General features: G+C 41.8%; 1 protein-coding gene across 1 annotated transcript in view; it reads right to left on the reverse strand.

Annotated features, from left to right (window-relative positions):
- The window catches only part of Fbxw8 (F-box and WD repeat domain containing 8), a 106,963-nt gene that overhangs the window by 7,842 nt on the left and 74,723 nt on the right, over window positions 1-24,398 (reverse strand). The window contains exon 8 of the mRNA XM_027949190.2: window positions 7,282-7,409. Within this exon, the coding sequence (XP_027804991.1) occupies window positions 7,282-7,409 (128 nt within the window). The remainder of the gene's footprint in view (window positions 1-7,281; window positions 7,410-24,398) is intronic.

Here is a 24,398-nt window from a genome sequence, read left to right on the forward strand (position 1 = left end):
GCACTCTCAAGCAGCAGGCGGCGGACCACAAGCCACCACAACTTTCTATTTGTCAGGCAGGAAGGAAGCTGAGAGACTCTTTAATTGGGGGCCACAAGTCAGGGCTCACTTCCTATTGGACTGGATTAAATAGTCCCATATGATAATAAGGTAAATTGTATTTGGTGGCAAGGCTGAAGCCTATTCAGACTCTGGCTCAGCAGTTTCATTAAGAAGGACCCGACCTTCTGCTATATTTCCATCCAGAAAATAGAGGAAATAAGCAACAAAGCATTAAAACAGGCTCTTTTGCTTATGACCAAATTAACTGAGAAAACTGGTGTGTATTTTTTAAAAAGAAATCAATACATGATTCTGTTTGATCTTACTGAACCTGAGCTATTAAAAGAGGATTTTAAAATATAACCTTACATACCAAAATCAATGGTTTTATCTGCATAGCACTGATGATGGCCTTCAATGAAATGATTCATTTTAAATAGCACCTAGAAGAGTACATATTTTCAGGCTGACCTGCCCAATTTTTTCCAACTAGGCTAGTGCTTTCTGTGTTTTAAAGCTGGGTCTCTGATGTTTAGAGTTCTCTGTATACAGAACATAAAATCAGCATTGTCAAGAGTAACATGTCATGTGGACCGGTCCCTGAACTTTTCTGGACCTTCATTTCCTTAGATGGTCTTGAAGAACTCTGTTAATCCTCAAATTCTGTGACCCATGACAAGCCGGCCCAAGATACTGCCTGTGGCAATGAGGGTCATGGATGTCATGTCAAAACAATAAGGCACATGATCCCAAGTTGGAAGCACTGCCATTTTTTAAATTTTAAAACTTTTATGACTATTTTTTAAATTTTAAAACTTTTATGACTATTTTGTATATCCATGTTGTACATAAAGACTCTAAAACAAGTTTTTGACTTTCATTTACAACCATGCTGTGCAGCATGCCTGACATTCGGAAGCTTACTGTGTAATAAGTAGTATATTAAAATAAAAAACTGTACATAATCAAGGCAGTGTGGTGCTGGCAAATGTGGACATAGCTCAATGGAACAGAAATGAGAGTTTAGAATAAACCTTTAAATTTGTGGTCAAACTTTCAAGAACAGGGGCTAAGAAAATTCAATGGGAAGAACAGTTTTCAACAAATGGTGCTAGACCAGTTAGATGTCCACATGCAAGAGAATGAGGAGGAACCCCTGCCCCACACCTGCTACAGAACTGCACACCTGAGAGTAAGAGCCAGAACTACGAACAAACACAGCAGCAAATCTTCGTGACCCTAGGTTAATGGTTTCTTATACATGACACCAAAGCCCAAGGAACAAAAAAGCAGATCTTATACATCTTATACATGACACCAAAGCCCAAGGAACAAAAAAGCAGATCAATTCATCAATATTAAAAACTTCTGTGCTCAAGAAAGAGGAAAGAAAGACAGCCCACAGAATGAAAACATTTGCAAATCATATATCTGACAAAGGATTTGTATCTAGAAAAAATATGTAAACAACTCAACAATTTAAAAAAATTAATTCAGCTAAAAATGGATTTGGATAGACAACTCTCCAAAGAAGAGACACGAACGGGCAATAAGCACCTGAAAGGATGTCCAACACCACTAGCATAGGGGAGCCACATCAAAACCACAAGGAGGCAGCACTTCACACTCATTAGGACGACTCCAGACAACAACATCAAGTGCTGGTGAGGATAGAGAAAACGGAGTCTGCTTACAGTGTTGGCAGGTGTCTAAAATGGTGTGGCCACTTTAAAAGAGAGTCTGCTAATTTGTCAATAGTGAAATGTAGAGTTACCATACACTTCAAGTCCACTCCCAGGTATACAGAGCAAAGAGTATCGAAAACATGTCCACATGAACTCTTAAACATGAATATGGTAACAGCATTAAACATAATAACCAAAAGGTGTAAACAACCCAAATGTCCATTAACTAATGAATGGATAAGCAAAATGTGGTCTAACTAAACAGTGGGATATTATTTGGCCATAAAAAGGAACGATGTGCTGGTACATGCTATAAACTGGGCTTCTCTTGAAAACAGCGTGCTGAGCAGGAAGCTAATTGTAAAAGATCATATACCATTCCTTGTACGAAATGTCCAGGAAAGAAAAATCCATGCAGAAACAGAGGAGACTAGTGGTTGCTCAGAGCTGCAGGAGTTGGGGGAGATGGGCAGTGATGCTAATGGGTACAGGGTTTCTGTGAACGTGTTTCAAAATTGATGGTGCTGATGGCTGCCTACCTTGTGAACTCACAAAAACCACTATTTGGTGCTATTTAAATCTCTGAATTATATGGTATGTTAATTCTATCTGAATACTAGGAGAGGAGAGTGTGGGATCTGTTGGTTCAACGAATGTTGCCTTAAGCAAGTAACAGCTTTCACTCTGATCAAAGCCCTTAGCGCCAACTTTTGCTCTAGTAAGCTCCATCCTAGATCCCTGCTTTCACTGGGAGAAGGAGCAGATAGATCACAGATGAGAAGACTGAGGGCCAGAGAACAGGAAGGCATTTCATTTAACACAGCCCTTACCTGTCAACTACTTGTTTGTTTAAATCATTTACAAGAAAGTGGGAGTCCTGATTCTGGCCAAGACAGAGTGAGCCCACCACTGCTCAACCCATGGAGGAAAAACAAACACCTGTGGCCGCTGGGAACAAACTCAAGCCCCCGGACTGTGAAGGAGAGTCACAGCGGGGGCACAGCTGGCATGGGAGGTGTTCCCCACCTTGCCCGTGTTCTCCTGCAGCTTGCCCTGAGTAGCTCCCACAGGAGAACCGTGTGGCGCAGCAGGAGCTAAAATTCCAACAGAAACTACATCTTTCTGATTACAGGAACCAACCAAAGGGGCCCCTGAAGTCCACAAGAGGAGGGTGGGAGTGTTTATGGGGTTTCTTATGCTCTTTTGTGGCTTTGCCGCAAGCACAGTCCCCAGTCAGAGTGGGGTGGTGGGGTGATGCAGGCAGGGAAAACTCTTACAGAAACCCTGTCTTCTGGTTATAGGACCAGGGAAAGGAGCCCCTGAGGACTGGAAAGCTTAAGGACCAGGAGAAAAGGAAACTGAAAAAGCAGATTCCATAATCTTGTGCGAGAACCACATGAGTCCCAGTCTTATCCCTGAGCATCCAGGACAGACCCAAGGTGTATCCGTGAAGCCTGTAAGACCTCAACTAAGATTAAACCACTGCCAAGCCTCAGCCAAACCCCTACATAGCAATGTCCAAGACCAACAAAAACCACAGAGCAAAGGTTCTGGAAATTGAGCTGACATTGAATTCACCACCACAGACAATATGTGCAGTCTGAACCTAACTGGGGTGACTGCCTATTAAAAAAAAATTCTCCAGAGGATTATGTAACAGGATCCAAAATATGCAACATTCACAATGTCCAGAATACAATTCAAAATACCTGACACATCATACACAAAAAGAAACAGGAAAACGTAATCCACTTTCAAAGGGAAAAACAAGTAACAGATGTTAACCTAAGGTAACCAAGACTTGGGGAATCATAACTTAAAAGCCCCTACTATAACCCTATTCCATAACAGTAAAATGAGTAAAAGTGACACTCTTAGTAGAGAAATGGCAACTATGAAAAAGAACCAAATGGAAGTTTTGAATCAGAAAATACAAAATCTGAAATAAAATCTCTCTGGATGGGCTTGACAGCAGAATGAAGATGACAGAGGAAACAATCAGTGACCCTGAGGATGACCAGTAGAAATCATAAACTCTGAAGAACAGAGGGCAGTGTGGGAAAGCAAATGAGCAGAGCGTTGGTGACCTGCTGGGCAAGATCAAAAGATCTCACACTTATCACTCAAGTTTCTGAAGGAGAATTTTTATTTGAGAAAGAAATTAGTGCAGAAAAACTACAGGAGAAAATAATAATTGAAAGCTTTCCAAATTTGGTGGAAGACATGAATTTATAGACTCTAAATCTCAATGAATCCCAAACAGAGTTCAAACTAAAATCACAATTACCACCACCAAAGTGATCTATTTGTTCTTGGTACCCATTCAAGCTTCTAATAAATATCCTAATTCCTAAGCTATTAATTCATTTTTGCCTTCAGTGAATAAATATATATGTTCACACCAGGGGTTGTAAAAAGGACCACTATCTTACGTAATGTTTGAAAATGCTGTCAGCTGTTCGTGATGCCACTGGAATGACACGCCCTGGTTTCACAGATGCGAACGTGCTAGGATCAATACAGACAGACAGACAGTGTTAGACACCATCGAATCCAAGACAGACACTGTGGTCAATAGCCAGACACACTGTCCGCTTGACATCTAACAGCCCGCACCTGCAAGAAAAGATGCACTATGCCTTTGGAAAAACTCACTTCTCCCGGCTGATAACACTGCAGACTCACACCGCCTGCCCTCCTCATGGTGCAGGTTTTCTCTCCCAGCAAGAAAAAAAAGCACAATCTAACAGCGACTCAGTTTCAGCCCAATCACTCTCTTACCCTCCCCATCAGACTCTATTTACCCTGTGCTTTCTTTCTGGAAAGGGTGATAGGCTTAAATTAAAAATGAAGAAATACCTAGCCTATTTCCCCTCCCTACCCCCAAAACAAAAACAAACAACAACAACAAATTTATAAAACCCCATCCAAGTTTTGTAAACTACTCAAACTGCTTTTCTTACTTTTAAAGAATGACTTTCTTTAGTTTTGCCTTAACCACAGACAGTTTTATGTATCTCTAGAGTAGAGTCCATTTCATTCTCAAGTTCTTTACACAGTACTAAGAGAATGCAGAGGCAATTAGATTTTTAAATAAAACAGGGAGGTTCCAGGGGTTCTGAAAATCACATCAGTCACTAGTGACAGCCAAGGACATAGTTCTCACAGCATCTGATCCCTGTTCCTTCTGAAATAAAACACGAGCACTGGAACTTTGGTGTGCATGTCCATTGAGATCTTAAGCCTGTAGAGATCTTAAGCCTCTACCACCTTTAGAAGATGCATTCCTTCCTTTTTACAAATGTACAATTTTTATTTGAAAACAAAGTACTTTTTTAAAAAAATTTTTTTAGTTGTAGGTGGACACAATGCTTTTATTTTATTTATCAATTTTTATGTGGTGCTGAGAATCAAACCTAGAGCCTCACATGAGCTAGGTAAGTGCTCCACCACTGAGCCTCAGCCCTAGCCCCAAAACAAAGTTTTGTTTTGTTTTTTTTTTTTTTTAAGAGAGAGAGAGAGGGCTGGGGATGTGGTTCAAGCAGTAGCGCGCTCGCCTGGCGTGCGTGCGGCCCGGGTTCGATCCTCAGCACCACATACAAACAAAGATGTTGTGTCTGCCGAAAACTAAAAAATAAATAATACGCACGCCAGGCGAGCCCGCTACCGCTTGAGCCACATCTCCAGCCCAAAACAAAGTATTTTTAATCCTGTATTTCAAGTGCTTGTTGAAGACTTAAGATTCTGATTCATAGCGCTTTCTTACATGTGAAGGCCAGCCCCTGATGCAGGGCAGTGGTCAAACAGCCCTAGGACTGGCCCTGTCTAAATGCTGCGCTGGATACCCAGTCCAAGTTCTTAGTCACCATTCTTTTTCATCCCTAGGGACAGAGGGATTTTTTTTTTTTTTTTAAATGCAACACCAGTTTACTAACGAAATTTATTTAGCATGCTCAGATTTGGGCTTCAAACTGACCAGAGAGGCCTTTCATACTATACATGTGACTCTTCTTCTGGCAGTGGATGCATGATAAGGCAGCTTTACCAGGTGCACGAAGGACTCCTGACTGACAAGCTGATGTGCAGCTCACCATGGTTAGGACAATCTGCTTTCACCATTTTCTTGGAGCTAACTGAGCTACACTATGCACAAGCAGAGGTCTCTTCTCTGCAATACCATTTGGGTTTCCTGTGAGTCTCACTGTGGCTCAACACCTAAATGCTCAAACTGCAAACAAATCTGGGGCTTAATCTACAATCCCAAGCCTTTCCATTTGGATGTCCCCAAAAGCCCTCTACATTTGCTCTTTTGAAAACAAGTAGCTACTTGGTTTCTGTGTGAAGATTCTATCAGATAAGCTTGGAGCAATCTGATTTGTTTCATTTGCTGAGCCACATGTAGGGGCTACTTAACAAGACTAGATTTTAAAGAGAAAAACTGGACACACACTGAACTCAAGAGTTCAATGCTTAAGCATCAAAATATCAACCACTTTCAGAGACCTTGAGAAAAACAAAATGACAAGAATATGGTTTTCCAATGAAGCGTACACACATCATTTTTTGCTCTAAACTGGAGGTGGGAAGCTAGATGGGTGAAGGTTGGGAACTGAAAATATTATTTAATAAAATAATTATTTTTGCAAGCTATTGCACTGGTGGGACAGAGGTCTGGGATTTGGCAAGCAGGAGCATCTGCCTCATGAGCTGATGCCCACCACCGAGCAGCCCACCACCTGCAGCCCGGGGCTGGGCCCAGGGGAGGGGCGCCAGCAGACCCTGGCCTCCAGCCACACTACCTCTCTTCAGGGTACTGCATCAGACACAGCAGATAACCAGCCAAAAAAAAAAAAAAAAAAGGCTGAAAGAAAAGGAAAAGAAAGGACAGGGGGGAGAGGGAGTAGGGAACAGGAAAAACCTAAAATTTGGACTCAGAGGGTCTTTCAAACACTTTAATCCTTTCGTGCTGATGGTTCCTGGAGCGTCCGGGGCTGGCACTGGACCCGTTACCAGGAAAATCCGACTCTCTAAGCCAATGTGTTAAAGAGAAGGCTGCTAATCAGCTAAATAGAAACTGGAATCTGTTCACATCAAGTCTCTTTTCTCCCCCATCACCAGAGGGACACCATAGTGCTCTGAAACACACTCTTGACATCATTTGGCAGGCAACCCTGTTTTGTTGAACATGATTCATCCCTTAGGTTATTGTTTTTAATATTAGAAAGTGAGCTTTTAAATGCCAAAGAAATTTTGCAGCAGGGGGACAAAGGATATTCCAAGTGGTCTTGCTGGACCTTCCACCAACTGTGTCCACCAACTGGCTGAAAAGAAAGCCGTCCCACGGTGCTTCAGAAATGAAGCAGAGGCGTAGTGAGATCCAACTATTACCTAACACAAATCTGGGGTCTCTGTCAAGACTATGGATCTGATGGGTCAGAACTCAGGTGGGCAAAGCTACAGGGTGAGAACAGAAGAGTGTGAGCAGCACACCAACCAGCACCCTGGAGGCTGGGGGCCAGGCCTCTGCCAAAACTGCAGTCCAACTCAGACCTACCTCCTATCCATGTTGCCACTGACCATAAGGTTGGGAGGGCTGTCCCTGAGGTTGACACAAGTGAAGTCACCAAGAGTGTTACCCAGCTTTGAGAGGCAGCGTTCAGCTTCCAGGCTGTACACCAGGATCTGAAAGAGGAAGAAAAACATGCGGGTGCTCAGTGCCTCAGATAACATCCCTTCACCACTATTCAGGGCATGAGCATTCCACTCAGGTCCTGTTGAAGAAGGTGGTCTGCTGCTTCATCTCCTGACCACTTCCAGGTTATTCAAAGGAGAGGGGTAGGGCCAATAGAAAAAACAACAGGAAATGCAAAGAAAAGAAGAGAGGAAAATCCAAAGAGTAGCTCAGGCCAAGTGCAAATTCATGGGACACAGAGAGAAATGCCAAGTGGGAACATTAGGAATCCTAATTTTAGATATCCTGTGCATGGTAGGCAGGTGCTCCACCACTAAGCTATATCCCCAGCCCACGTTTCCCAATTCTTCAACAGCAAATGAAGGACGGAAACTAAGGGTCATAGATTGCTTCTGATTTAGAAGCAATGGGAACTTGAACAAGTGATGGGGAAGCTTGCAGGGATCCAGCTTGGGTTCTCTTCCTGTACTTGCACCACATAAGGTAAAAGCATGGACAGTACAAGCATCAGGAGGATGAAGCCTGTACTTAACCCTCAGATGGTTCCTTTGGACTGAACTGCAAACCCAAACCCAAACTCTTCTTCCAACTCCCCCTTGTTGCTTTGGGGAGCTCTCTTTTGTAAGGTATGGAAGCAAATAAGAAGATGCCTGAGCTCTCTAGACAGGGCATCTGTCATTCTGGAACACTTCTGTGCCTTCTCCCCTGCAAAGTTGGGGTGGGATAGGGGTAAAGGATGATTCACAAGAATCTCCCCCAAAGATCAAGTCTTTTGCTTAAAAAAAAAAAAAAAAAAAACCTTAGCAATTCAATTCGACTTAATTTGACAAACATTAAATGCTAAATATAGATAACTGTGGCAGGTGCTGGGGACACAGTCCTTGCCCCAAAATTCAGTTCAAAAGCTGCTTCACTAATGTGAACACATACCAACTTCCGACCATACTACCTATTCTGTTAATAACGTGGTAAATATTTTAAAATCAATCACCAAACTCAAAAGTTTTAATTGTATTCTTTTGCATAGAAATTCTCCTGTCAGCAACACATGGAAATGACATGCTCTTTTCTTGTTAACCTATACATTTATCACTTACCCATGTGCAGATTTTTATGTTGGTATTGAGAAGTTAATAATAAATTAAATAGTCTCCACTTTGACAACCATCAATTTCATTGTCAGCACACATTTTTAACAAGCCACTCTTTGGAAATTCCTGATAGTTGAAATATCACCACAATACTAATTAACCATTGCTAACAGCATTTAGAAGGAGAGATGACAATTTCAGAATTCAAAATGCCTTCTTAATACATAAAGACTAGAGAATAAACTAAAATTCAGTTAAAAACAAGTTTATGACTCAGAAAAAATTAACAATTCTAAAATAACCAAAATAAGATTATTATTCCATATAAGAACATAGAAATAATTCTATCTAGAAATTTTTTATCTTTAGCAAATAACCAAAAATCAGATAAAATCAACTCCTGAAGTGAATGAAAAAAATTAAAACAGCAACCTGGTGCTGTGTATTAATTCTGTGAGTATTTCAAAATGACCAAAAGAAGTTTTTCCCACTGGTAACTGGGGATTAAAACCAGGGGTTCTTTACCACTGAGCTATATCCCAACACTTTTTAAATTTTTTATTTTGAGACAAGACCTTGCTAAGTTGCCCAGGCTGGCCACAAATTTGCATTCCTGACTCGGCCTCAGCATGTGCTGCCATGCCTGGCTCCTAATAGAGATTTCTTCCCCCTAACATTTCTTTGTATTAAAAACACAGAGAAATGATAAATGTCTGAACTGAAGGATATGCTATTACTCTGATTTAATCATTATACATTGTATACGTGAACTGAAATGCCACACTGTACCCCATAAATATGTACAACAACTATGTTTCAATTAAAAATATGTATAATTAGGGCTGGGGTTATAGCTCAATTGGTAGAGTGCTTGCCTTGTATGCACAAGGCCCTGGGTTCAATCCCCAGCACCACACACACAAAAAAAATATGTATAATTAAAAGAAGCAATATTGTGCTCCTACTCATCAACAGGAGTTTTCAATATTTTGGAATAATTTTCTTGTTTTTAAAACACTTCAACTTCTATAGCAGGAAGGTGGGTCTTCAGTCAGTAAAATAAACAAGGTAAATGCAAGCCTGGAAATCTGATATGGAGTCAATTCATATGTCTTTACTTTTTCTAGAAGTTTTTTTTTTTTTTTTTTGACAAGTAGATGAATCATCTCTGAGTGATTCAAAAAGACTCTCTGCAAATTCATCATGAAGACATTTAAGTCAGCAGTCAAGAGTCAAGTATTTTCTAAAATGTTCAATAATTCAAGGAATCAGAACTACCCAAAGAGTACCTTTATCATTGCGTTTAGTTAAAGACCACAGAGATTAGAAAACACATTACCGTCTCAAAGGCAGTTCTTCCACGTTACAAGTCCCTTAACGACCTTTACCATGGCTCCCTCCCTCCCTCCACACTCTCTCTCTTTTAATAAGGTTGAGCAAATGGGACTTCATTTTATCTGACTACCACAGACTAGTGAGATTAATTATTCATGCTCGAACTCTCTCTTGTTAAGACCATGCATTAGACTAATTTTTCTCTTTATTGCCCTAGTTGGGTGCATCTCAACCCACAGTCACTTGACTCATTCTCAGGGTGTACAGATATGCCGAAAAGAAGAAAAAAGCTACCCAGACCTCCCCAATCTTGAAGAAAGCGCTGTGCTGGTGGCCACCAAGTCAACAGATATTGTTGGGGATTTTTTTCTTTTAAGTACCAAGTGTATATTATGGGAGGACTTAAGCAGTGATCACAGAGCAAATTTTTACTGGCATCAGATGTTTCTTTAAGGATTATCCAAACAGGGCTGGGGTGGTGGCTCAGTGGTAGGGCGCTTGCCTAGCATGTGTGAGGCACTGGGTTCGATCCTCGGTACCACATATAAATAAATAAAATAAAGGTCCATCCACAACTAAAAGAAGAAAAGGAAAAAAAAAAAAAAGAATTATCCATAACAGCTAAACCATGCTGAGACTGGAAATGCAGGATGTTATCACAGACCCTGGGCATGTTTCCTTGCTCTCTGGCTTCCACTAGACCTAGAAGGCACAGTGTGGTTGAAAGCATTGTCTTCAGAAGGAACTTGGGCAGAAATTCCTCTATTTATGGTTTTTCCCCTTAGAGATCTTGAATTATTTCTGATAAATCCCAGCCTTAGAAACTTAACTTTCAATTTTTATCAATTATTCTTATTTCTCTGAAATCTATTTCTAAAATTTTTTTTTCTGATTTCAAATATGCTACATGTTGAATCAAATTCTAACATAACAGAATTGCTTAATAAAACAAAGTGGCAGTCTTTTGTATATCCATCTCTCAGGGGAAAACCACTTTTAACAGTTTGGTATATATACTTTTAGACTTTTTATATGTGTCCAAAAACTTTCTTCTCTGCATGGATTATTATTTTACAATTTGTTTTTTCACTTGTCAGCAACTACAGTCAGATCTTATTTTAAATGGCTACATAGAATTTCTCTTGGCATATATAATTCTATATTAGTGAATATTTGGGTTGTTTCTGAATTTTTAAGATAAAACACATATAATGCTATAATTCATTCAACAGCAAGTCAAAAATATTTATTAGTCACTTTTTATGCAATACGCACTGGAATGAACAGGGATGACAGATGACGTGCAGGAGCCTCAGTCTGCTGCCAGATGAAAGAGTCTGCGCCTCTGCCAGCTGCTGCCGGCCACCAGCTGTCCTGCTCCTCTATACCCAGGACCACCTCTCTGTGGAGACCCACTGACCCACCGAATAGTTGTATCCTAGCAGCTGGTGCCTCAAGCAGCAGGGGCAGTACACTCTGAAGGGAGGCAACAACCCCAGGCCCAACATCTGGGAAGCATCAGCAGCTGCCCTGAGCGGGCCCGCATCCTCCCCATGTGACCTGGATCCTCTGGGGTGCCCAGATGTTACTTTCCAAACCATAATGGAAAGGGCTGGGAAATGGCCACTATCATTGTAATGGGGTAAGTCCAAGGCAGGCCAGTTCCTTCTTCGCTCAGCAAGAATGGGGTTTGGCACTGCAAACTCTTCCTAAATCTGGGACTGACATTACCCTCAAAAGTGAATATGAACACTTGCATCCAGAAGAAATTATGGAGCCCTGTCAGCCTAGAATTCTGATGAACAAAGAAGGGAACTTCATGCATGTTTTTTTCAAGTTTACCAAAATAGTGAAAGGCATTAGACCTACAACCAGCCAGCACCAAGTAGCACCAAGACCACCTCAGAACCCCAGCACAGCCTCTCCAAGCAGGTCAAGAGTGGGCAGGTGACTTCCTCATGAGACTGAAGCATTTTAAAAGCTTTGCGAATTAAATTTGTCCACTATCATTTTATAAAAGGAAGTAACAAAGCCAAAGGTCAGGAGACACTGGACTGAACTGAAGCAGAACAGAGGCTAAAAGGCACAGGAAGAAGACCTGATGGACAGCCTTAGAGACAACATGGTCTACCTCTCTTCCTTTCTGCTCCCTGAAAGCTCTCCTCCATCACTACCACATATATTTTGCTCTTCTGGGGGGAAAAGTCATGATCAGAAGCCAAATTCTGGAGCACAGAGCCAGTAAACCTCATGTTCTCTTTTCCCACCCACTCAAGTGTACTCTGTGCTCTCTTCTTGAAGAAGCCCTCAGCACGCAGAGTTCTCCCCTCTTGTCAGGGTGGGAGGTATTTACTGTCTACATGTTTCATCTGGTGTTCTCACGGGGCCATCTTGAACCATGCATTATCTTCTTCCAAGTCTTAAAACATGGAGGATGGGAGAGTCCCCAAGGAGACTCTGAAGTTAGGTCAGGTGCAGCTCTATTACAAACACTGCACCACACACTGGAGAACATTCTACAAGACTTAAGACTCTAAGTAACTCCTTTGGAGTGAAACTCCTATCATTCATTCATTCCTGCAGCATGCAGCAAGGGCCCAGGATGTGCCAGGTACTATATTAGTTACACCTTCTCTGCATCTTGTTAAGTACTTGCATTGGCGTTTGGAGATAACTGGGACTCCATACCAGCCAAACACCGAAATCACCCTCAGTTAGGAACCCAATAAAGATTATTCCTTTTAATGCTTAACACATTTTTCCATGCCCAGATATTTGGCTTGTACAAAGAAACTGCTTCACCCTTCCCCAAAGAGAGGGAGGCTGCACAGATACCTGGTCATCATATCTACATTCTAGGAAACTGAAACTGCATCCAGTCCAGAGATTCCACTGCTCACAAGATGGCAAACTAACATGCCTAGAAAACAACGCTGAAAAACAGGATACGATTCTACCTGTTATCAGACAGGCCTTCAGACATTCTGTTTAACTCATAAGAAATTAAGGAAATTCAGTAGAGCCAAAAGTGACGAGAGCACTGAAATCAGAAAGGTGAGTGAACGTTAGGCCAGGGACGCATGCCAGTGTCAGGAGCCCAAACAGCTGGTGAAATGGAAGACCAAGGGTCTGGCCAACACAAAGGAAAATATTCTCCATAAAGCCGAGCCTTTTTAGGCACTTAGATAAAAGCAAGCAAGGAGGGAAAAAAAAAAATCTATCTACTGGTGGAGAGGGCTCACCTTATGGAAATCTGTCCACCTTAGCTTCAGCTCAGGGTGGACAAAACTCAAGCTGTGATCACATGTGTGCCCTCACATGAGTTCAGACAGAATTCACACCATCTGCATGGCCAGGAGAACCCAAGCCTAGTGATTCAAGTATTTTCAGTTCAGTGACATGGTTCCAGTACCTGGCAGAATCTTCTCAGGAGGACAACCTCCACCCAGACTCCTTAAGAGACCTATAAATCAAGATCAGCCAAAGATTAGCTCACAGTTAAAAAAAAAAAAAAATTCCAAAACCAGAAAAAAGCAATTTATCCTAAGTGAGAGAAACAAAACCAAGCTCAATTAGGGTTGGGGTTGTGGCTCAGAGGTAGACTGCTCGCCTAGCATGCGTGAGGCACTGGGTTCGAACCTCAACACCACATGAAAATAATAATGTCCACCTATAACTAAAAAATAAATATTTTAAAAAAAACAAGCTCAATTAGACTTCCAAGCATATTAGGTATTTTTCAAATAAAGAACAAAACAAGCATGTCAAAAATGTTGATAGATAACTTAGCAAAAACTTATTAAGTAGGTTTGAAAAACAAATCATAGAAATTACAGTCAATGGATGATATAAACAAGAAGAAGGATGAGTCCAAGAGGGAATCTGTGAACTGAAGACTGATATGAGGAATTACCCAGAATGAAACAGAGAGAGACGGAAAAGAGGAGCAAGCAGTGTCCAGCACTCATCTGATCTGAGCTCCAGAGAGAAATGAGAGGAAATTTCAACAGGAAAAATGGCTGGGAATTTTCTGCAATGGAAAGGAAGGAAACACAAGAAATTTATCTTCCAAAGAAGATAAATTAAAAAATAAATCCATACCTAGAGACACTGGGGTAAAATCACAGAAAATTAAAAACAAAGAGATAATATTAAAAGCATCAAGAGGAAGAAAAAAATCCTAAAAGGGTCTGAGAGGTATGCTGGCAGCCACCTTCTCAGCAGCACTAGTGGAAGTCAAAACCAACAGTATCTTCAAAAGACTAAGGGAGGGCTGGGGATACAACTCAGTTGGCTGAGTGCTTGCCTTGCATGCACAAGGCCCTGGGTTCAATCCCCAGCACCAAAAAAAAAAAAAAAAAAAAGACTAAGGGAAAGTACCTGTGAACCTGAACTATAAAAGACAGGAAGATTACCTTTTAAAGATGAAATAAAAATGTTTTTGGATTAAAACACTGAGAGCACTTGAGGCCAACAGATCCTCACTAAACAACAACAACAACAAAAAAAAAAACACCTTTCAAAGGAAGTACTTTTGGGAAACAGAAAACAATTCCAGAAAAACATTCTGATGTGCTGGAAGGAGTACTGAACAAAGACTCAAGTAAATGTGCTAGAAGTAGACAAATCCTGGCTCCTTCCAACAAAAATAATACATAACACTGGTTTGGGGGTTCAGCAGAGTAAACACTCTCCAGTCTCTAGTCATTGTTCCAAGCAATTAAACACCATAAATAACAACGAAAATACTATAAAACAAGGAAAATGTACCATGATCACAAAGATGGCAGACGCACAGGGCATGCTTCATGTTCACACCATACTGTGTGAATGAACACTTCTCTGGATACCTGCACCATGCCTGGCACACGAGAGGGGCTCAGTATACATCTGATAAAAGAATGCACAGATGCGTAAGCCCTGCACACCTGTGTGGACCTGTCCAGTACAGGCAGGTGCCACACTGCCTTGTAGTAAAGACAGGCTTCACGAATACAAATGGAATGTTAAGTCAATCAGCTGTCCACCAGTGGCAAGGCATGGAGCTGCTTCCTGAGTGGCAAGTAAAGTTTCATTCCAGTCTTGAAGTATGAGACTAGGAACACTCATTAAAAAAAAAAAAAAGTACAAAACATATAAAAGATAAAGGCCTATAAATCTTTGGGGTAGAATCTATTCATGTAAACCACTAAAATTCTAATTCAATGTAACTATGATCCAGAGAAATGTGAAATTTAACTACAAAAAATGCAGTATCTATGTATCATTGCTCACACACAAAGCTAAGTGAAAGCTTCTGTAAATTCATAGATGAGCTAAGATTTTAAAAAAAGGATGAGAAAGATGGACAATTGAGGAGGGAGAGGGAGCTAGTGAGAAAAGAGTAAATCATACACAAAACAGCCAATAAAAAAATAAAAAAGCAGTTAATATACATGAATAATGGATGTCTGATTTAAAAGCAGTTTACTCCGATATGATGTAATTTTTGACAATCAGCCAGAGAGACTATTTTGTAAGTCCTTGCCAGAGATAAGTCATAGCATGAGGCTTGGTAACACGGCCATATCTGTGAACATGTGGAAAATGACTTTCACCACCGTCCCAAAGGTGACTTTCTGTTGGCAAACAGAACCTCGCCTCTCAGGTGCACTTAGCAGCAGCGACCAGCAAGATGCAAGGACTGAAGAGATGGCTCCCTGAATGAGCACAGGTCCCTGAAACGTGCCCCCCAACAGTTTCCATGACATGCTTCTGGCACAGCACACACACACTCAGCACAGAGGGAGGAGCAGCCTGGGCTGCTTTCATGTGTAAGTTTTAATTGGAGTGACAAGCCCACAAGGCCAAGATATTTCAGGGACGAGACGGTGCTGCTGAGTGTCGCCAGGCTCTGGGTAGGCCAGGCCTGTATGAGCTCCCCACCACGTGCCAGTGCACCTGCAGCCCCCGCTGTTCCAGGACTGGACTCTTCCCGGGGAGGCAGTGCCAATCATGCAGGCTGTGCCAAATGCAGGCTTTGTGATGTGGGCAGATGTCTACAAAGGACCAGAGCAAAGCCGAACCAACACCTATTGTGACCTAAGCCTGAAAGGAACCTAGGGAGCAAAAGTGTTCCCAGGGGAAAACCAGGCAAAAGTCACCCAGACGTCTCTCAACTGCCTCCCTCCCCACTTCGTCTCTACCATGCAGAAGGCGCAGGGCCCATAAAGGAAGCCAGCTCTGCTTTGCGGAGTGAGCAGAATGCGGCTCTGCTTTGCTTCAGAGATCTCTTTAGTCCCTGTCCCAGTGCTAGGAAAGGATAAGAGCTGTGACCACAGAAAACTGGTGGACAGTTACATAAATGAAGAGGGGTGCCCACTGCCCGAGTGGTGGGTCGAGGAGGAGATAATGACTATGCATCTGCACATTCTCCTCTCATACTTTCACCGCGCCTCGTAATAAGGAGCGCATGCAGTCTCCAAACACTCTACAATTACCCACGTTTATACGGTCCCCAGGAGAAAGAGTTATTATTAAATCTATGCTTTGGGAGAAAACTGGCTGAAAACTATGACATGAATTCTTTAAAATTTAAAGGAGCTTAAACATTATTTTAAAATGAAAATATTACAAGTGAGCTGCTTATAATATAAAACTACCTGTAAGTCTACAGACTTAATTAACACAGAATATTAAACCAGTTTGGTTATCAATTTTCTTTTGATTAGAATGGTGACTTCTAGCTTAGCCCCAAGTGAGGTGGACAAAGGCTTGGAAGAGGGTAGGCAGGCAGAATGTTACTAAGGTCAGATCACTGAAATAAATGACAGTTTGAGGGGGGGGGGGCCTGAAAATTGCAGTATATAACCAGAGCCTTTGGTGTAGGACAGACAGTCCACCCCTAAAGTCTCCTTACCCCTGAGGCCTGGCCACCTTTAATCACATGACATAGTACACCATGGCATCACCGAGAGCTGCTTGACAGTGTTTGATACATACTGTTTATAACATCCAGCCTTTCACTCAAATTCTCTCTGAATATCACTCCATTTGAGTCTCACACCACCAACAGGGAGACAGAAAAATACTATTATCTTCATTTTATGCATTAAGAAACTGAGGCTTCAATAATTTTAAATAACTTGCCCCAAATCATACAGGTAACAAGGCAGCCACAGCAGCCCGAGGCACAGCCCAGGGGTCTCAGTCCTGTATCAGTGTACTCTCATATCTTTTCCCAATTCCTGTCAAAAATGGTTATTAATAGCGGCTGATATTCACAATGTTCTCCTACACGCTCGACCCTGTAATAATGCACCATCTATTTGACCCCCACAATTCTATAAGGTGAGTGAAAGATTTCACTTGTTGTACCTACAACGAAGTGAAGCTAGAGAGAGGGCAAACCTTTACCCAGCTCTCAAGTTCTGGAACCAGGACTGAAACCTGGACAGGTGGCCTTCAAAGCTTGTGCTCTTTAAATCTCCACCACAGACTGCTCAAAAGGTGGTCCAGAGCAGCAGCCACAGCAGCTATGGGCACACCGCAGACTGCAGTTCTCAGGCCCTGCCCAGACATACTGAATCAGAAGCTCTGGGTGGACCAATGATCTCTATTTTAATCCTGTGGATTCTGATGTTCCCTAATGTGTGAAAACCCCTTCAAATCTTTGGGGCTGAAAAAGAGTTGCAGGCACAGGAGAGCTTAGTGTTACTCAGCTCTAACTGCCCACTTCCTGCCTCCTGACTGCTGCTGTCTGGTTAGGCCACAATGCCAGGCAGTAACCACAACATCCAAGTGTGAGGTGCAGGTCCTGTGTACTGCAAAAGCTCAGACAGGGCAGCTCGGAACAGCTGGTGAGGTTCTTCTAGTAGGTGGGACTCTGGATGGGAGGGAAAGAGGGACTGCTACTGTAGTCCCTGGAAGGGAATGAGCACAGCACATTCACACTGCACCTCCCTGGCTAGATCAAGGGCTCACCTTACAAATGAAAGGCTGGGAGCCAACAGGGGGCCTTGCCCCCCAGGGTTTTGACGGCCACATTGAAGGCAGACATGAGGGTCTAACCATAGTCCTCAGCATGTGGCCATAACTTCAATAAAACCTAAAATGGGCACAAGACAGAGCACTTATAGGTGCCCATGAGCAAAGCCCGGGAAAGGGGGAAAGGGCACAGCAAGTGAGGGAGGGGCTCACAGAAGGAATGCTACTCAGGAAGTATTTTTTTTTTTCATGTCATTTCCAATATGCATTTTAAAACTTATTGTGAAGGTGAGAAAAGAGTTCACAAACCAAGTGCAGAGGCCACCTGTAAGTAGAGTAGGTAGAGCCTAGGCCAGAGTCCTAACCTGCAAAGATCTAAAGAAAGCTGGGTTTAGAATTGGGGTCAGGCCCAGTCAGTTGTCCCTTATTGAAGGCACAGTTCCTGAGCAGGACCAAGGAGTGGTGACTAGAAGCCGGGTCACTGCACAGCTGCTCTGGCCTGGGACACACCTCCTAAGACTTGAGGCCTCATTTTTACAAACTATAACCCTCTTCCTCCTCTGGAGTTCCCAGCTTGGAATGTGATCAGTGGAACGTGGGCTGACCTGGCGCTTTTCTTTGTCTGTCTACAAGGGGTTTGCCCTGGAAATTAAGAAGACACCAAGGGAATGCTTTGAAGAGTAACTTTACATCCATTAGAAGGACTCATCTCTGCGACTCAATAATTGATGTTACTTACAAAGGCCACTCTCTAACACAGTGCCTTATACAGAAGACTGAAGTGTTGTGTAAATTAATAAATCATATTCACCTATGCACTGGATTAAAAGCAAAGTTCTCTATAATACTGTGTTAGTAGACTTAGTTTAAAGTGCTATGTGAAATTTGAAAACAGTGAACTATTTTCTGTGGGACTGAAATTCGAACTCATGTAGGCCATTTCTGTGGGCCTCTTTCTCTTGCTCTCTTCCAAAACAACATCATCGGCTGCAACTGTCTGAATGTGTGGGAAGCACACAGCCCACTCTATGGCAGTACTGTTTTCACTTTGGCGATAAAGACAAACCATGGCTAATGGAGAAACACACTGGTTTTTAACACTAAAAAAACCTAGTTGCTGGCTGGGCAATATTTACTCTGTGATTCTTCTGGCACAAAAAACCCAAAGCCATCTCCATCTGTGCAGGTCAAATAAATGCAACAGTCAACTCGCAGTTTACATCCTCCAGTGAGGGAGGGATGGTGCAACAGGAAGGAACTTTCACATTAATAACCATGGAAGCCATTAGAAAAATTGGGCCCTAAATAAAACTCTTAAGTTTAACTGAAAATCCAAATGAGAAGAAAGACAATGAACATCATAAATACACTTCAATGTAATGGTTTTATAAACTTGCTCAGAGCCTCAAGAATACTAATTAGTTTCTTTAAAAATTAGAAAATTATACAAACATCACTGGCATACAAAAACCACACTAGTGTGAGTGCAGACAGGAGACATCTGGGACATGGTGCCAGCCTCTCCAGGAAGGCTTCGCGTTACAAAGGCTTCCGCACTGCACCATGAGTCGGCCATTCCCGTTCACTTACTGCACCTGTTCTGCCTGGAAGCTAAACTGGCCCAACCCTTTCTATTCTGAGCGTATCTTTTCAAAACAATCCTCAGGAAAATGAATCCTGTGAAGACGCGGGGACTGCTATCGCTACAAGCGTGGCTCCCACACCTGCTCAAGGTTACCAATGCCCCAGCCGGCCTGGACCCCGGGGCTGCCTTTCCACATGGAGTTCCCTCTGGTGGGCCTGCTGCTTCCATCTGCACTGCCCTGCAACAGGCTTTGCCTGACAACTAAGCAACCCCATAAGTGGTGGGCGTGGGAGATGAGGGAGGAGCCGGAGAAGTACAGAGCCCCAGCCACGTGCAAGGCACATTACTTACAAACTGAATGAGTAACTTGCCTGAGGTTTGTCTGACTCCAAAACCCTTCCTTGCATGTCCCCAGTGGTGATATGACTACTTTACCTGTAGCTGACTGTTAACTTTCCTTGTACTTACTTTTTATAACTTTCTCACTCCCTTCCAGACTACTAGAGATCCAAAAGCACTCTTAGTTTCTCTAAAAAGTGATAACATTCTAAGAAATACTTTCTGCAGAAAAACCTGCCATGGTTTTATAGAATATCAGACCCTCACAGGCCTCTAAGCTGGAAGACTTTTTGCTCTGTCTTGAGAAATCCTATAGATCTATGGAGGTGCTTCATGGTTTTCACTATAAGTGAGGAGAATTACATTTATTATTATTCATTATAAGCAACATACCTGCAATGATATCAATTATGGATATCATTTTAATATTAAAACATGCATAAAAACATTTCAATGTTCATTTATACAATTTTTTATCACTACAGAATTCACCAAGTTCATTGAGAAGGTCTTAGGAACATCCATCCATCCCAATCTGGAGAAAACCACCTTTATATTGCTAAGTCACACTCAAGAACCACAAGGGGTGTAATCCATGAGACAGATGTCAAATTTCATTCATCTCTATGTCCAGCACCAACTAGACATTTAGCACAGAGCAAGTGCTCAGTCAGTATTTCTTAACAACGATATAACCTTAACAATGGATTCTTTTGATTGTATCACTCATGGTCTCCATGAGCTATTTTTCTAAACTTCTTCAAGAAGAAAATAGAGTTTTAAAGGTTTAAAGTAAGCAATAAAATTTAAATAAGATATTCATTTTATGAACTTTCAACTTTATAACTATTCATCCTGCTTGTAAAATACCATTTTTATTCTCCTCTGGAATGGAATCTTGAACAAAAGACAAGATGGCTCTCCTACTCTGGAGTAGGTATGAGAGAACAAGGCCACAACCTGAGCACTGTGCTTCGGACTCCAAAGGCTCCCCAGACAAACATTTCAACTCATGACTAGTGCAGGCAACCAATCTGGGGTCCTTCGTGTCCGTGGACGGGGAATGATTATCATAAGAGACATTAGCAATTATTTTCCAGTGTGATGTAAGCTGAGGCAGCAGCGCCAAGCAAGAGTCCTTGTCAAACACAGTCCAGCCTTCTGGATGACTTCACTCACATTTTCCTGATTAGGATGCGTGCCACGTGCTGCTTAATACAATCTGCCATCAAATGCCAAGTACTTCAGAACTAAATTAGAAAATACGTCCAAATACATAGAATGATGCTAAGAGCCCTAAGTGGATCTCGCTTTGCCTTTATGAGGCATGAGACTCATCGTCAACATAATGCTCTTCAAGGAAGCAATTCTCTCTTCTAACCCTCTACCTCTGAGAGCAAAATTTAATTCAGGCAACAAAAGAATTAATAAAGATGATATGCTATCATAAATATGGTTTCATAAATGAAAGTATTTTGACAGATTCAGTAACTATGAGACACACACACACACAAAAAAAATATTTAAAAGGATGTTTGGGTACAAAGGGCCACATTAACAGAGTTCACAATGCTCTTTGCAATGCAGCATGACGAAGAGATGGAGCCAGAGTTAACTACTGTTACATTAATTTTCTTTTACAATCACATGCCACTCAGCAACAGCTACCTTTAAGGTCATTTATACACTGAAGTCTGAGAATCCAAGAAGGCAACTTCAAAACTTAACTATCGGGCTGGGGCTGGGGCTCAATGGAAGAGCATTTGCCTAGCATGTGTACGGCACTGGGTTTGATTTTCAGTACCACATATAAATAAATGAATAAAGTAAAGAGCTCCATCAACAATTTTAAAAAATATATTTAAAAAACACTATCAGGGAAGGAGGGGACAGGGCTAAAGAGTGACAGTGATCAAATTATATTGTCATATTGTGCACATATACAAATGTGTAATAACAAATTCCATCAATATATGCAAGTATAATGCACCAATAAAAAAATGAAAAAACAACAACTATTTTTGCCTAAAAGTAAAAGACTTTCAAGCAGTACTTTTCAACAATACCACTTACTTACAAGACACAGGAACTGATGATAAATACCAGTTTCCTGTCCAACCATTCTTGCCAGCATCAACATGACCCTTAGAGAAGAAACAGAAGCAATGGACTCCACAACCCATTTCAGAAGCCCTGAACTACTCAGGATCCTCCAGCAGTAGATGAGTTCAGTACTATGCCACAGGGAACAGGAAAAGTTGAAACCACTTAATCACCAACCAAAGAATCCAGGAATGTGGGTGCTGGACAGGGGACCAAAGACCCAAATGTCCAACCTCGATTTATAGGGGAGAGATTACCATCTTAAAAGAATCATAGACTCCCTCAAAGACACTGAATACGCCAGTGAGGGACATGCATCAGAGTGTAGCTTTTCCCACTGTAAGAGCAGCCTGACAGGACTGTCAGACCTGCTGCACTGATTCCAGGTGAAGCCAGGTGGTCTAGTCATTCCTCTGAAAAACAGAGCTGTAAAATAATTACACAAAGGACAAGACAAGTCACATCTCAGCACATCCTTCCTGGCCTCATATTATTGTAATCCTTCTATGAAGCCAAAAGGAGGAAAGGTATCAAGGAACTGCCAGGGGAATGGGATGCATTGCTACCCACCAGTCTCCAACATATAACTTCTGTGGAGGGTAACAACTGTCAGAATTACCAAGGCACACATCCCTTTGACCAAGCCAGTCTCCTCTGAGGAATTAATCCTGCAAATGCATTCATGTAGACCAAGTGTTGCCTGCAATACAAAAGACTGGGAACAATCAAACATTCACCAAAGTGGAGCTAGCCAGATTCACCAAGGCACCTCCATAAGGTGCAATACTATGATGTTCCCCCGCAACAAAGAAAAGAACACCAGCAAATTCTGTGTTTCACTGCATAATCAATTGTTGCCACTGCAATAAAGCATATTTACAGGTATTCCTTGCATCCTAATCTTGTACCAAAGACAATTTTGTAATAAATGATTTTAAAGTAATATCATCACAGGGCTGGGGTTGTGGCTCAGTGGCAGAGCATTTGCCTAGCATATGTGAGGCACTGGGGTCAATTCTCAACACTGCATATAAATAAATGAATAAAATAAAGGTTCATCAACATTTAAAATATATTTTTTAAAAAAGTAATATCACAGTTTTTTTTAAAGCTTTACATAATGGTCACACCTCACTTCTTTGGAAGAAAAATTTTGGCATAAAATCTGTGATGATGATGATGCAGTAAAATACAGTTCTTTATTATCTCCAGAGACGGGGTACAAGGAAAAGCAAGGTGCAAAACAAACATACAGTATTTTTACCATTCACATTTTTTAAAAGGGAGAGTTCACGTAGAGTAGAGTACCCAGGAGTACACGAACCACCTCTGCAAGGATACACGAGGAGCTGCCAGCAGTGATCTGGCTCTGGGAAGAGAAACTGGGAGGCAGGCTGAAAGCAGCGGGAAGGAGCCTGCCCATAGCACACCCTTCCCCTCCTGTCTTCTGGTTTCTGAATCAGAAGACATTTAAAAATCTGATATTTAAAGAAAGGTCAAAAATAACAGCCATTTTTATCTATGACTTTATGTAGCCAAAGAAAATGCTGGCAAACCCAAGTGTGGCCCCTTAATTCTGACCCCTGAAACCCAAGTGTGGGAACTCCTGCCCCAAGGGCAAACCCAGACTGCAGAGCACTAATTCAGCCTTTTCCACTGAGCTGGAGAGGACCAAAACCCAGCTAGACTCACAAGCCTTTCTCTAGAGATTAAGCAGACAAGCTTTTGCTAAATTACTTTGTTTCTTCTCCTTAGAAAACTTTTATTAACAGAGCTTGCTTGGTTGCTTGACAAGTACCAGTTTGTGAAAATCTGTGTGTAATGCTGTTTTAACACTCCAAAGCCAGGAACACACTGGTGCTCAGTGAGTATTATGATGCATACACAACAGACTGGCCAGTAACATACATGACTGGGTAGGTCTGAACCATTATTACCCGATGCTTATGCAGCTGTGGTGCCTATAACATGCTAATGTGGTCAGCATATGGTGCAAGGACATTTTCTACCTAACAGTTACCACCACCTCTGGAGTGCTTCTACAGTTAGGGAGAGCTAGGTTCTTGGCTAAAATTCTATCTCAGCATTTGCTTTTACTATCTACTTTTATCACAGTTATAATCAATAATGCACTACAGCTAAACCCCAGTTCTGTATCAGGTACAAACAAAGATAAACTAAACCCTCTGTTCTCACAAAGCATTCATGTGAATCCTAGATATACAGGCCAGAGGCACAGACACAAACCCCAGTGTATCCATGGCTCCAGGCAAACTCCACTGCTAATTGTCTCTCACCAACCTCATAAAATGTGCCCAACTCATGTTGCCAGGCAGAAGCACAGACATAGCCAAAACATGGTAGTCACAAGCAAAATGACTCTGAGCCTTACACATGAGACTATTTGGGAATTATGACATTACATTATAGAATAGCAGGATGACACTAAAATTTCACAGAGCCACCCGTTACATGGCTTAACTCACATGGAAACTGTACCCCACAATGCTTAAAAAATATAAGTTTTTTTCTGAGGAAGCAGAATATCTATTAGAGTCAAG

Source organism: Marmota flaviventris, chromosome 1 (genome assembly GCF_047511675.1).
Source record: "Marmota flaviventris isolate mMarFla1 chromosome 1, mMarFla1.hap1, whole genome shotgun sequence".
In the NCBI taxonomy this organism is placed as follows: domain Eukaryota; kingdom Metazoa; phylum Chordata; class Mammalia; order Rodentia; family Sciuridae; genus Marmota; species Marmota flaviventris.